The sequence below is a fragment of the Labrus mixtus genome, chromosome 23 (assembly GCF_963584025.1).
Source record: "Labrus mixtus chromosome 23, fLabMix1.1, whole genome shotgun sequence".
Taxonomy (NCBI): Eukaryota; Metazoa; Chordata; class Actinopteri; order Labriformes; family Labridae; genus Labrus; species Labrus mixtus.
The window spans coordinates 6,747,145-6,761,922 of record NC_083634.1 but is presented as its reverse complement, the minus strand read 5'-3'; the positions used below and the strand labels follow the sequence as shown (position 1 = coordinate 6,761,922).

Here is a 14,778-nt window from a genome sequence, read left to right as displayed (position 1 = left end):
GGAGTAAGAAGGGCAGCGAGGTGGGGGGGTCGGGAGTGGGGGGTGGAGGGTGGGTGGGGGTAGATTATAGGGTGAGAAAGAAGCAGTGAAGACGGACGAATGAAAGCCACAAAACGAAGGAAGAAAGGGAGAGCGAGATGGAGAGGCAGAACAAGGGAGGAGGAGGGACGAGAGGATGAAGGGATGGATGATGAAGGGTGGGCTGTGAGGAGGGGGGGCAGGGGGGTGGTTTTAGGTGACAGGCCTCATTGAATAGCCCTCTTTTCTCCCTCTGCTGCCTTCTCTTCTCATGCAAAGCAGCCCGTTCAGCCTCCCAGCCATCCGTCACACAACAGAAAGAGCATGGCAGGCCCTTTACGAGCCCCACACTCGCATAATCCCCCCCCCCCACAACCCCACCATCTCTCAATCCCACAATCCAGCACCCATCAGGGGGTGCAGTGAGGAGGGGGGGGGGGGGGCATGAGTGTGTGTATGGGGGATGGGCAAGGGGGCATCTTGGCCACAGAGAGGGAAAGTGCCTTTAGAAGGAGACGGGCCACCTAGGCTGAGAGAGGGACAAAAAGCTGAGACGTCACTTGTTTTCAGGCGGCAGGGACGTCACGCAGGGACAGTTAACCTGTGTGTGTGTGTTTGTGTGTGGTTTGTCATGATAAAAATAACAATAGATACGATTCTAGTAAAGAGTAAAATTATATCGGTCCCTTTTCTATTCTACAGAAACAGAACTAGAAGTCCTGAGCTCCACATCGGGTCATTTCTTCTTTTTAATAATCAAAAGCTGAAGGGAAACTCTTGAACACTCTCTAAAGCCGTTTCCACACACGCACTTGTTCACACATGCACCTCACAGCGAGACACCTTTGGGTCGTCCCATTTGTTCGCAGAAGTCGGAAATGTGACATTCCAGTCAGATGCATCTTCAGGACTTCGTAACTCCGACTTGAAACTCGGAGCAGCTTCTGTGACCGAACTCTAAATCCATCATGGCCGCTCCGCGCATCAACAGTAAAGATCAAGCTGTACACTACGTTTAGTGTTTATTAGCAGCTTAGGCCCCGTGTCCACCAAGTGTCTTTGTTTCTGAGCACCAGCATCTTTTTTAAATTGTTTTCAATGAGTAGAGAGCGTTGGCAGCAGCAGCAGGTGGCGGCCTGGAGAAAGAGCACAGCGCCCAGCGCCTTTATTCCGAGCGCTCAAGTTGAAAATCTTTCAACTTTTCAGAAAGGCTGTGTTGACGTAACCGGCGCTCTTTTCCAAATGTTTGATATTCTCCGCAGTTTAGCCTCCTACAGATCGTGTCTTGTACCAACATTCTCCTCGCTCCGTGTCTGATCGGGAAATAAACGATCTCAAATATAAAACTTGCAGTAAAAAGTAACGGAGCAGAGTCGCTCATTCAGCGGCCGTTGTCAACAGACTGTTGTCATAGAGACAGGACGGACGTGCAGCGCTTTTCTTCTCAGCGCACAGACACTTCATGCAAGAGCTCCCGAGCGCACAGCCAGCGTTTTTTTTGTGTGTAATTAAATCGATCCCACCGATAGCATCGTGAAACTTCTATCTGTGGACATGTTGCTTTTACAAACAAACGGTCACGCAGTGTGTCGTTATCGTTAGCTATTAGCTAGCACAACAAATGTACTCCTGAGGTGTCCATGTCGCTTCCGACTTGATACAAACTTGTAACTGGAACACGGTCAACAGGGTGTGACATCATGCCGCCTCATGGCCGTCAGGAGGAGGCAACAGTTGGCGTTAACAGAACAACGCGGAAATAGCAAACGAAGTAGCAGAGTTCTCTATACGATGCTATAATGAGAATATGTGTCTTTGTATCAATCCTACGTGTAGTTGAACAGAATCTCAATGTGAACTAAAGAGTGGAGAAGAACATACTGGAGAACAGGAAACATAATGCAGCAGGTTGATTAGAGCACGGAGATGGTAGAGGTGGCGTGCAGACAGTCTATGGTCGTGCAGCGATCACAGGGAATAAACGTCACCACCTGATACTTGTAGAGAGTTTTCCTGAATATCTCCTGCTGCCACCTCACATCAGCTTATCCTGACTTCATGTGGAAAAGTTACAAGAAGGCCAGCATGAAAAATTCATGAAGTTTTCAAAAAGTTTTGTGCACGTGTGAAAGAACCAACAAATAAACATCCAATCAGGAGCAACTCAGGGTTTCATCTGGACTACAGCAGCAGGTGAATTCAACAGTGTTTGGCTTTGTGTTGCCATGACACTATATTCTTTAAAATCCAATACAATCCAAATAAACTCTTACGATCTCAAAAGCTGTTACAAACGTAGAAGTCCGAGGCACTAATCATCGATCATTTCTTGTTTTTAAATATCAAAAGCTGCAGAGAAACTCCTGCATGCAGCACAATTAAGTGAAACGTCTCCAACAAGTTTGTGCAATTTACACAGTGCTCTCTCGCTTTCTTTTGTAATTTATGACGCTAACTTTAATCAATACAAAAGATGTTTGGTTTTTAAATACTTGCATGGTGCAGAAATTATTGTCTGTCATGTATGTCTCTGACAATCATGCCGTCAGTGCTGAACTATCCCGCTGCAGTAAACATAGAACAATGTCTCCCTCTAGTGGACGGTCAGCGTCATTGATCTTAAACCATATTTATCCTCCTCGGAGAACTGATACGTTTATATTTATATTTCTGGGCTAAAAGACGTCACCAAGCCAATTTAACAGCATTTAAAAATTAGACAACATACCGGTTATCCCCGTCCCTGAGAAACTCTACAGGTGTTGGCCTCTTTACTCACAACACTCTGTGATTACATGACGCTGATACAAAACTTTTCATGTTCCATTTCAATGGGACTCTTTGTATATATTCTGTACCTGTCTGTTTTTAAATCATTAGTAAATTTGTATTAAGGACTATGAGTTGTTTTATTGAGAATGTATATATAATGTAAATGTATGTAAATGTAAATAACACGAATAAAGGTCAAAATGTCGGTGCGTTGGGTAGAAACATAGGGTAGAAAGGATGCTCAACTGATATCTGCCGCGCTTACAATCATCCAATCACAACTACTCTTGGAGAGCACGAGTAGCCAATCACAACGTAGTAAGGAGGGGCTTGAGAAGCTCAGAGTGAGTAGCCAATCACAGCATTAACTGCGGGACTTAAATAGCGGCTTTATTTCTAAACTGTGCCTTTACACTGCTAGAAACCATTACCAAAAATATATACTAAATGTGACGGTTATACTCATGTTACGTGGATTAATACACCTATTTGTGAATATCATATTAAAAAGAACTACATTACCCACGACAGAGCGACGTCTCTGATTGGTGGAGCTCGCTGTTACCATGGCAACGGTTCACGCTCCAAGGATCTGATAACTTTGTTAGCGGGCTAACTAGCTGGGTAGCTAACACGGAACTTACTGGTAACCTCGTTGTACCGCAGTAAATGTAATTAATAGCTTCACACAGAACAAACAAATATATATACACAAGATGTTGTTTTATAGTCCCGAGTGTTGGGGTAACTTGTTTGTCTCGGTTCCAGGCTTCATTCTCTTGATAGTAGGATTTGGTAAAATGTCGACGGATTATTTAATTTGTGAAATCCACTTCCGGAAACCGAGCCCACGGAAAAGTGTGCGGTCACTGTTGAGCTCTTTGAGCAGGTCGGATTTTAAAAAATAATAAAAAATTAAAAAAAGAGGCGCATGTGACTGAATGAACATGACACTGATACACAACTTTAGTTTATTACGGAAAACATCAACCAGTATAATAGGCTGCATTATGAAGTGTCTTTGAAGCAGGAAGAGCAGCTTTCAGGATGGTTTATAACTAATATTTACCCAAACAATGGAGGGAAGAAAAAATGAAGTTTAGAGGAAAAAACTTCATGGACCAAACTGCAGTGTATCATGAAAATACTTGAAAACTAATAGAACCTATATTTAGTACATAAACAAACATTAGAAGAGCCTTTCCACGCAGGATTCGGCCATTTAGAGTTTTCATGCTATGCAACAATTCAGAGTCCAGTTTACACTGTTAAAAGGAGAAACCTTTATTTCTTTAAAGACCATTAAAATAAATACTATACAGAATCCAATGTAGAAAACTTGATACACTGTTTCTGTCTCAAAAAGGTTAACAAGTCCGTCAATTCATTTAAAAAAATAGCACTGACTATACACCCCAAAACATGACAGTTCTCCTACACCAGACACCCCATGATGACAGGCATTTTAATGAGAGCGCTTTAAGAGAGGGAGGGACGGGCAGGGAGGGTCTCTATATACTTTAATCTATAGTTTGGTCCTTTTGTGTAGATAGCCACCCCCCCTCCCCCTGACATTTTGGGGAGGTAGGTTACAAAAAGTCACCGACACCTCATCAAAATCAAGATATTGTGGAGAAAAAAAAAAAAAAAAAAAAAATCAAAGTAAACAAAAACAAAAAGTTAGAGGTGAAAATCCAACCAGGTCGTCAGGGTCCGGAGGCAAAGTTTCCCCCAACTCACCGTCGTTTTGCCTCCAAACGTCCTCGGCCAGCGGTCGGTCTTCATCTGAATGCTACTGCACGAGTCAAGCAGTATGTACAATAGCGATAAAAAATATATATATGAAACAGCAGTAAAATGGTAAACAACTCATTCATGATGGATTTTTACTATACAGGTCTTTTTATTGAGTATGCCCTGTGTACTCTCGCCCCCAAAAACTGCTCTTTGCAACATGATCATGGATGTTCAAGGCTGTTTGTTTTTTTAAAGTACACTGAAGGTTGTTTAAATACTGATCAGGTCAAATGCAGCGCTTCTTGTTGGATTAATTTTCCAGTCCAAACTGAGCTGCAGTCTAAACCTCTTATCCAGCAGCTACAAATCACAGCCACATTTCACAGGAGTTTCTCTGAAAACATGCACAACGTTAACACAACCGAGCAGAGTTTGTTATTTGATATTCAGCTAAAATCCTTTAATTGATCATGAACCTTGGGTTTTTGTTTTTTTTAAATGTGCTTTTTGGAAATGCGGTCGTTTTGCACTCTTGTTACAAACTTTCTGCTAAAAGTCCGCGGGTGGAAATGTTCAAATTGGAATTTGAGAGGAGAGCCGCAGGGTGAGTCTTGGATTGGACTAAGGAAAGAAAGCACACAAAGCAGGTCAGTAATTCATCCTTCCAACATGGCCGAATCTATTTGAAAGGAAAGGAAGGAGAGGTGGCTGCGTTCTCCCTTTCCTTTATGATGGAGGGGGTAAAAGTCGAGGCTGAATTTAGCAAAAGAAGTTCTTGGAATCAGATCTTATAAGAAACAAGGTTTGACTTCTAAAATAAGCGGGGTGGGGAGGACAGAGGGCGTGTGTGAGGGTTCTTCTAGATGAGGTCAGCCACGTTCATGGGCATCTCCTCCACCGTGGTGTTGTAGAAGGTCTCGATGTCCCTCAGGGTTCGCTTGTCGTCCTCGGTCACCATGTTGATGGCGACTCCCTTTCTGCCGAAACGGCCACCTCGACCAATCCTGAGAGGAGATAAACGATCAGTTTCATCCAGCATGTTTTCCGGAGGCTCAAGTGTTTGGGTCAGAAAACTCCTGAGAGTTTAGTTCTACTCTTATCGAGCTCTGCAGAGACACCAGACGCCACTGACAAAAACAAAGATTTAATCTTATATTCAAAAGGACCTCCTGATGTGCTGCCAGCTCCATTAGTTAGTGTGGTGCATCATGGCATTTTCTTTTAACTGTACATTTTTCTTTGTACTCGAAGTAGTTTTCTCAGCTGCTGGTTTATATATTCAAATCAGAGTCCATTTTATTTAAGGACTACTGTCTTTAATGGCTAGTAAAAACCTATACCATAAAATACAGACGATAAGTCTCACCGGTACAAGACAGTCTATTTTGGGGGTTTCCCCAGAAAGAAAAAGGATTAAATTGTCTTCCTGCTTTTCAACAAAGTCCACAACGTGCAGTTTCTGTGCACCTCTTTTAGTTCCGTCTGTTTTCGCTCTGTGGAGTTTGCGCTCCTACTAGCTACAGTACGCTAGTCGAGCTCTAAGCCTACGCTGAAGGTTTTGAAGCACAGACAGCCCACGAGTTGTCCAGATAACTGATGTGATTTAACCACTTAAGAAAGCAGAGTCACTTCCGTTTCACACATATTGAAACTTACCTGTGGATGTAGTTTTCTCTGTTGGTCGGCAGGTCATAGTTGATGACCAGGGACACCTGCTGGACATCGATACCTCTGGCCTGTAGAGGAACGTAAAGGCGATTAGTTTCACACATCGATCGTACAGAATAGCAACATGTGGAGCCAAAGATCAGTCTGTCAATGAGTCAGAGCAAACACTCAGGCTGCATCAAAAAGAAATACGCTGAATGGACGCGGGAGTAAAACAAGTGATCCTGAGAAACTTAGAAGGTCAAGCAATATCACAATAAACAAATCTCAAGTCAAAGCCGAAAACACCTCGCCCAAATTAACAAACAAAACTATTAAACATGCAAAGAAACCTTGAACAAAATCCTGACAGTTTCTCGCCCCAAAAAAATTTCAAATCATGTTAAAAGTCCAAACTAAATTTTTCCAGCAGCTAAATTCCCCCTCAAAGTAAATTACTTTTACACGTTATAACAGTGATCCGGTCTTAAAGTAGGTTAGAGTCACAAAACTCCAGGGTCTCCTGATCCTTTACCGTTATCTCTCCGTCCATGACCCTTCAGGGACTCCATACAGTCTAAATATTGAGCATTCAAGAAGTTCTCACACTTTGCTTTACAAAACTCCAATTTAAAAAAGTCCCATCATTATTAAAATGTGATAAGATTTAGTGTAATCCGCCAATTAGTTGTGATTCCAGGATGTGGGACCTGGACACAGTGGAGGGCAGACAGCTTCTCTACCAAGGAACATTCAGTCCTTCACCAACACGCCAGCTGGGAGGAGAGGGAACCCTGGACGTGACCTGACGATGACCTTCTTATTGTCTAACAAACGGAATAAAAATAGAGATCGTACCAGCAGGTCAGTGGTGATGAGGACTCGACTGGAGCCGGAACGGAACTCCCTCATGATCAGGTCTCTCTCTTTCTGGTCCATGTCACCGTGCTGAAACACAAGAGTCAAACTTTACACACAGAAAATAAACACGTCATACAGAGGCTCCAGGTAGGTCTCTGTGTCCGTTCACCTCATGAGGACAGTCCTGCATCACAGCGATGACAGCAAGAGGGCTCGTGGTCTTAAGAGTTTCTTACCAGAGCAGAGACGGTGAAGTCTCTGGCGTGCATCTTCTCGGTGAGCCAGTCCACTTTCCTCCTCGTGTTGATGAAGATGACGGCCTGTGTGATGGTCAGTGTCTCGTACAAGTCACACAGCGTGTCCAGCTTCCACTCCTGAGAAACAAAGAAAACAGGTCAGACATGTGACACTCCACATTCTGCTGTCGCCGATAACTTCTAGCAACAACGACCCTTTCTATGTGTAGCATTTGTTTAGTCATACAAGGTAAATCAAGAGGTGGCCTCGTTTTCAGGTCAAAACCACATCTGCAAAATAAACTAATGTCATGGTCTTGAGTGCATGTTCGTCAGTTTCCTGTGAGTCTCTGTTTAACTGTAAATAATCAGTCACAAAGAGGCGTCACTCTGAATCACTTCAGACGTACGAGTAGTTTGATCTCAATGAGTTATAGAATCCAGGGACTGAACAGGAGGTTATTTTAAACAGATATTGTGTTACAAAATTCAGCCCATTCATCATTAAGTCCCCTCCAAAATGTTAATTATTAAAATGTCACTATTGTATAAAAAGATTTAGTGTAATCCGCCAATTAGTTGTGCTTCCAGGACGTGGGACCCGGACACAGTGGAGGGCAGACAGCTTCTCTACCAAGGAACATTCAGTCCTTCACCAACACGCCAGCTGGGAGGAGAGGGAACCCTGGACCGCACTCTGTCTCAAAATCACAAATAATCTAATGACGTCCATGTGCTTCAAACACAGACGGGACAGGGCGGAGCTATGTTACCTCTTTCTCCACGTTGATGTAGAACTGACGAATACCCTCGAGGGTCAGCTCCTCCTTCTTCACAAGGATCCTCACCGGTTCACGCATGAACTTCTTTGTGACCTCCAACACGTCAGCTGGCATGGTGGCCGACAGGAGGACCACCTGTAGGAACAGACAGGGTAAGGGCCGTTAAAACCTTGACATGTAGTTCTTAACATTTGATATTTTAAATCCTTCAGTGTTTTATTTGTAGGTCCTGAAGCAAAGCTCGCTCTTATAGATATCATACCAGAAAATCAGAAGCTGCTTTTCTATAATGGAGGAAAAAAGACCAAGAAGCAGAGTACAGGTGTGCACGTCTTACCTGTGCGGAGCTGACCAGTTTCCTGAAGATGTCGTAGATCTGCTCCTTGAACCCTCGACTGAGCATCTCGTCGGCCTCGTCCAGCACAAACATCTTGATGTACTTGGAGGCTGCAAGAGAAACGTGAAACGGTTACGAATGATGGAAAGCTTTAAATAGTTCAGGTGTGATGTTGCAGTAGAAAATATCTGAAGATCTCAGGATAACTGATGTGCATCAAGTCGCTGTGTCATGGCAGAAAACATAACATTTATTCATTACTTGCATTTTCTGCAAGTCTGACTTCATCGTCACCGCTAGTTTTAAGTCTCCATTTCAGAACCTTGATGGCTGCTGTATTCAGAACAAGTTATGATCATGTCTCTGGACCCCCGCTGTGCCGACAACTCGAGCCAACAGAACGCTGACAAGAGCGTCAACACAGCCAGCGTTCACAGAGTCAGTTGACACGCATGAGTTTCATCATTAACAGCACGTTCTCTCTGGTGGTGAACTACACTCGAGGGCTACTATGATGGTTTACTTTCACGATAACTTACAGATGTGTCCACGGTTCAACATGTCGAACACGCGGCCGGGGGTTCCCACCACGATGTGAGGGGGCTCGGCCGTTAGCTTCTGGGACTCGCAGCGGATATTGGTCCCTCCGATGCAGGCGTAGCAAATGGCTCCCATGTAGTCGCCCAGGGCCAGCACCACCTTCTGGATCTGCAGAAACACACAAGTTGATACTCCTTGAACCCCAACAAGGATAACATCTAAAAAGGCCTTATGATGATCTCAGAGTGTTCAAAAACAGAAAAGATTAAGACTTAGGGGGGGGGGCCTCTGCACACCTGGCAGTTTTATAGGTACAAAACTGCTGGCTGCACAACTGTTTTTTTCTATGATAACGGCTGCTGTGTGACAGTAACTGCTCCGTTTACGTCGTCTGGATGTTGAGATAAATGACGGCATTGCTATCGCAGCTCTGATCAGACAGATTGAGGAGGATGTTGGTACACTTACCAGTCCATAGGAGCCAGAAATATTAAGAATATCACATTTGTTTGAAAGGGCAAAATAACTTCTTAAGCGTTTATATGACGTGATGCCATTACAGCCTGTATCACAGTACCAAAACATTTTACCTTACCAGATCTAAAACCTGTTTTCACTCAACTCCAGTAAAGAATAAACACCTGACTGTGTTCTTAACTTCCTGCCTTCTGCACAGGTAAACCTGTTTCTCAACGTTCAAACTGTCAAAAGTTTAGAGGCCGATGCAGTTTTTTTTTTTTTTTTAATCTTCAGGCTGTTTAGCTTAACAGGTGTCATCATGGATTCAGATCATATTCCAAATCTGGCTGCATACATTCATCACCTGGGGAGTCACACCCAGAGCGCATGATTACACACGGCTGTGTTAACCACGGGGCAAAGGGCAAGACAAATCATGATTGAGACATTAAGGCGAGCACCGGGAGCTCAGTGCCATGTGGACAGAATTTTTCTAATCAGCAGCGCACCCTAGTGAACTTGCATTAACTGTAACAGTCAGTGAGATCATCAGAAGTGTGATTTGTGCTGTATTCAGAACGAGTTATGATCACGTCTCTGGACCCCCGCTGTGCCGACAACTCCAGCCAACAGAACGCCGACCAGAGCGTCAACACAGCCGGTGTTCACAGAGTCAGTTGACACGCATGAGTTTCATCATTAACAGCACGTTCTTCTGATCCTTTAGTGTAAACGTTTGAATAATAAGTCAACGGGAGAGGTGGGTACGAGGAACCTCTCCAGGTTTCTTCATAAATGCAGAAGAACCTTTGATTTGTCTCGTGGTCATGTGACAGCTTTGACTGTTATAGATCACAGCAGCTGGCTTTAAGTTAATTATAGTTATTAAAACTATCAGTAGACCTTTCAATGCTGTGTGTGGGATTCAATACGATCAGATTTGTTCCCGTCAGCCTCCCAAAAACATAAACACTGATGTCGTTCAGATGCTCGGCAGTTTCTGCCCCATAGACTTTCATAACTAAGTTTCAAAGCTGCAAGTCGGGTGATGTAATAGGTGCAATTAATCGTTGGTAAAAAGTGTACCTGCTGAGCCAGCTCCCTAGTGGGAGCCAGGACCAGAGCCTGGGTGTCTCTCAGCTCCACATCGACCTGCTGGAGGATGGAGATGGCAAAGGTGGCAGTCTTCCCAGTACCGGACTGGGCCTGAGCGATCACATCGTAACCTGCAGGACGGAACAAACGTGAAAATTAAACTAGCTGTAAGCACCATCTTCATGTTAATCCCAAACCGAACCATCGTTTAGTCTAAACTGCTTTGATTTATATTATGGCAATATACCCAGGAGGATTTTACTTGATGTCACCATTGTCTGCTGGTCTTAGACTAACGGTCATCAGTTGTAGAAAGTAAGTGAATACTTGCACCTGAATTTAAAAGTTACGATTCTAGGATGCATTCACAGATTCAAGATTTATATCATCTCTCTAAAAGAGTACAATGTGTGAAGAACTGTTTCCAGCATGGCTCCGTTTAATTTGACATAAATGTAATAAAACTAACATCTATTTCTGACACTTGATGGACAACATTAGAGGAGTGTGTTGTATTTTTTGTCCATGGATTAAATGACTTTGGTTAGCAACTCTGCTTTACTCAAAGCTTAGTTAGATTTTACAAATTATAAAGTAGATCCACATTAAAATGTTGCGTCCTGTAATGTAGACGGATATGTATTATAACAATGAGCTGGCTGCAGGTTATCTTCCTACTTTGATCATAAATCAGCTTTCAGTTTAGTGGTTTGGATTCGCTTGTTCGATTCAAACACTATTATCAGATTAATATTTGAGTGTTGTCCCACACTGCAGATCATTTATCTGCTTAGGAAAAGGAGAGAGCCATTATGGATCGTTTTATTATGGCCATTTACAAGCTCTTCAGTTCTTTTTATGACCAAACATTGAATCAGCGTTTATCGCCATCTTGGCTGCCGTCTACTCCTGCTACCCTCAGTGACAGCGGTAAACGCCGTTAACATAGTTTATTTGCCACGATCGAGACTGGTAAGGAGAATTTGAAAGAAAGCATTAATAATTGCACAAGATCATAAGCCCACCATCAGTCTATGCAGGGCTGCTCGGTAAAGCTTTCTACCATGAGCCCCCGGGGAGCCTCGGCATAACAGGAAGCCGAGCGGCTGGATGACAGTCTGATGCGGTATAGTTTTGTAATGGCATGCATCAGGACAGGAGCTGCGCAGCAACCAACGCAGACGCACACAGAATGGGCCGTTTAAAAAAACTGGACTTAGAAAATTAAAAAGGAGGGGGGGCGGGGTTCGAGCAAATGGTGGACAAAGTGAGAGCCAATCAAAGTACTGCGATGTGTGTATTGACAGTCACGTATGGGACGATTCAAAACAAAATGACATCTCTCCATTAGTGCATGTCCATAGGATCCTGTTTGTGCATGTGTATATTTCAGCCTGTGTGTTGCATGATTAACAGACTGTAAAAACAGAATATCCCCTTGCGTGGATCAATAAAGTAAATCTTTAATCTTCTTAAAATGTGGTCATCAACCTACAGAATGTGGTGGTTCTGGGCACTTCACTGTTCCATTAGATTTTTAGCCACATTTGGAGAGTGGGGGTGGGGCACCACTAAACAAAAGTGCCTCCAAAATTCATCCCATCTGTCCTTAAGTCCCCTCCAAAATGTTCATTATTAATGAAATGTGACTATTGTTTTTAAGGATTTAGTGTAATCTGCCAATTAGTTGTGATTCCAGGACTTGGGACCTGGACACAGTGGAGGGCAGACAGCTTCTCTACCAAGGAACATTCAGTCCTTCACCAACACACCAGCTGGGAGGAGAGGGAACCCTGGAGCGCACAAGTCTCAAATAATGGACATTTGTAACATGCTTAGAATTCCCTCTCTACACGTAATAGTCACAGCTCTTCCCCTCTCATTCACACTGACGTTTATGTGTGAAGAGGAATTAGTATTTGGAAGTGCAAAATCTCAGTAAGACATTTGAAGAAAACAACAGTTTATAAATGACATACCTCACATAACTGTTCTTTGCATATGAACTACTGAAAATGTCTGTTCGTTTATAAAGAACATGGTACTCACCCTTGATACAAGGGATAATGGCTCTCTGCTGGATGGCGGAGGGCTTCTCAAAACCATAGGCATAAATTCCCCTGAGAAGGGTCTCGCGCAGGCTCATCTCATCAAAACTGTCAACGATCTCGCTCCAGTTACTCTGAAAGGGTGAACAAATTCAGACAATTAAGACTAAAATTAGTGACAGGATTCTTTTGTCTTCGTACATCAGCTTACTGATCGTCTGGGTTAGTTACAGGATCGTTACTTCAATGCATTTTATACTAAGATAAATCTAATTTCCAGATGTTAAAAGGTCGAGCGGGAATGCTGGTGTGATGTTTTACGACCCTGATGATAACAGTGGGACTCACCTCGATGATGCCATCTGGCTCCATGCCCTCGGGGCCATTGTCTCTGTGGATGACAAGACAATAAAGTCAATGATTTTATTCCTGTTATTTCAAAAACTATTTCACGTTAAGCATTATTGTGCAGGAGACTCAGAGCCGACCCATGCAGTTTAGAAACACAAAAACATGCAAGTCTTAAACATCTTTAACACTTTATTGACACGACCTTTTAACGAATTTCCAACATTAAACTTGAACATTATGAATACATTTTCATGGTTATTTACAAAACATTGACTACAGTTCGTATCCTGAGCGCTAGGATTGACTGGAAATCACTTTAGCCATTTTATACGTCTACTTGGGAGCAAACGCCTTTTCAGGAGTCCGCCATTTTTACCACATTTATTCAAGATGGTCGATTCTTCATCTGAGCTGAAATCGACGAGAGTCCACGAGAACGGCGGCTACGGCTAATTTAACCGAATTAATACAGCGTAACAGCTTAATGTGACGCCTTGACCACCCAACATCGACATAATGTGGGGCAGAAATATAAGTATAAGACTTTATGTCAGTAGAGAAAAGGGGAAGCTAACGGGCGAGGCTAACAGGCGTTGCTAACAGGCCCCGCTACGCATTATGTGACCTTTTATTGTACTTGTCGAGTCAGCGAAACCTTTTAAACGTTCAGATCACGGTCATAGGCCTGGCTTTTGTCTGTGGAGGTAGATATAACCGTGAACAGGGAGGAAACAGCGTGGGGAAAGCTTCTCGGAGCGCAGGCCCGGACGGCCTACTCTACCGGCATTGTCCGAGCCCCTCACGCGACCATGTGCGCGACACATCAAGAAGAACAAATTCACGAAAATCTACAACAAAACATCCGACAGTTTGTCTTCACCGTGTGAAAACCAACGATTTAACATTTCCAACCAAGAATGAGTTTTTAAATCGAGATTTCTGATGTGCTGGATTTATTAATAAAACCCGGGATGAGGAAGGCCTTCAGCACGCGCGTTCACGTGCTACTGAAAGAGCCGGTGTTCTGTCGTGATCTGCTACCCTGTCCAAAATGTTACCATGCAGCAGCAGCTGTCCGTATCTCTTAAATAATAATGCGACCAGATCAAGTAACTACTATAATCCACTACTCACTTCATATATATATCATCGTAATATCAAATAAATCTGTATGTACGGCACAGAGCCGCATGCTAACACATCTCGACAGGTAGCAATATACGATACAACACCGGTCGACATTTTAATTATTCTGTCACGTTCGGGAACGATCGTTACATTCCCGTTGATCGTAACTAAGCACGCGGCATCAATTAAACAGGAATGATGTTTTTTAATCATCATTTTATTTTTCATGTGCGAGAAGATAATGGCTAATGTTAGCTTAAAGCTAGCTGTCGACAGGCCCGGCGGTTACTAAAGAAACGTTCCGTTAGCTTGTGTCCCTCAAAGTCTTCATCTTCTACAGTCACACATTACCTCTAATATGTTAACATCGATACAAAAACTCGGCTCTATAAACGCAGAATACGTTTAAAATCATGAAAATATTTCCTCACCTATTTTCATATTCAGCCGACATTATTCCAAAGAAAGAAACTGCGGCAGAAATGTCTTTTATACGTTGACAACACACAAAGAGGCTTTCTCATTGCAACACACCGCCGTCATTTAGCTGTAGTCCCGCCCATGGACGATTGTGATTGGTCGTCTTGAACGCCACACAAAAGAAGGCGGGTTTTAGCGCCAAGAGGAGTGGGCGATTGTTCTACCGTTGGCATGCCAAGAAGGCGGGGTTAACGTTTTATTACGAAACTGCATGAGAGGCAACGAAGCTCCTTTCGTCCGGGATAAGCCGGTGAACGTTTTTCCGAAGTCGCATTCTTAGTTCAGCC

At 43.4% G+C, this 14,778-nt stretch overlaps 1 protein-coding gene and 2 non-coding genes across 3 annotated transcripts; all 3 read right to left on the bottom strand.

The window, feature by feature from the left end:
• Window positions 1–4,669: 4,669 nt before the first annotated feature.
• On the bottom strand, window positions 4,670–14,566 carry eif4a1a (eukaryotic translation initiation factor 4A1A). Its single transcript, XM_061030628.1, has 11 exons — window positions 14,443–14,566; window positions 12,881–12,923; window positions 12,534–12,666; window positions 10,476–10,615; window positions 8,930–9,098; window positions 8,391–8,500; window positions 8,045–8,188; window positions 7,272–7,409; window positions 7,033–7,122; window positions 6,184–6,263; window positions 4,670–5,531 (listed from the first exon to the last, which is right to left on the bottom strand). Exons 1-11 carry the CDS (start codon window positions 14,463–14,465, stop codon window positions 5,387–5,389), a joined length of 1,215 nt encoding a protein of 404 aa, XP_060886611.1. The 5' UTR covers window positions 14,466–14,566; the 3' UTR covers window positions 4,670–5,386.
• On the bottom strand, window positions 8,725–8,861 carry LOC132959126 (small nucleolar RNA SNORD10). The gene has a single exon (XR_009666918.1). It is a non-coding gene; the product is annotated as a small nucleolar RNA SNORD10 (small nucleolar RNA).
• On the bottom strand, window positions 9,958–10,094 carry LOC132959125 (small nucleolar RNA SNORD10). The gene has a single exon (XR_009666917.1). It is a non-coding gene; the product is annotated as a small nucleolar RNA SNORD10 (small nucleolar RNA).
• Window positions 14,567–14,778: the final 212 nt, after the last annotated feature.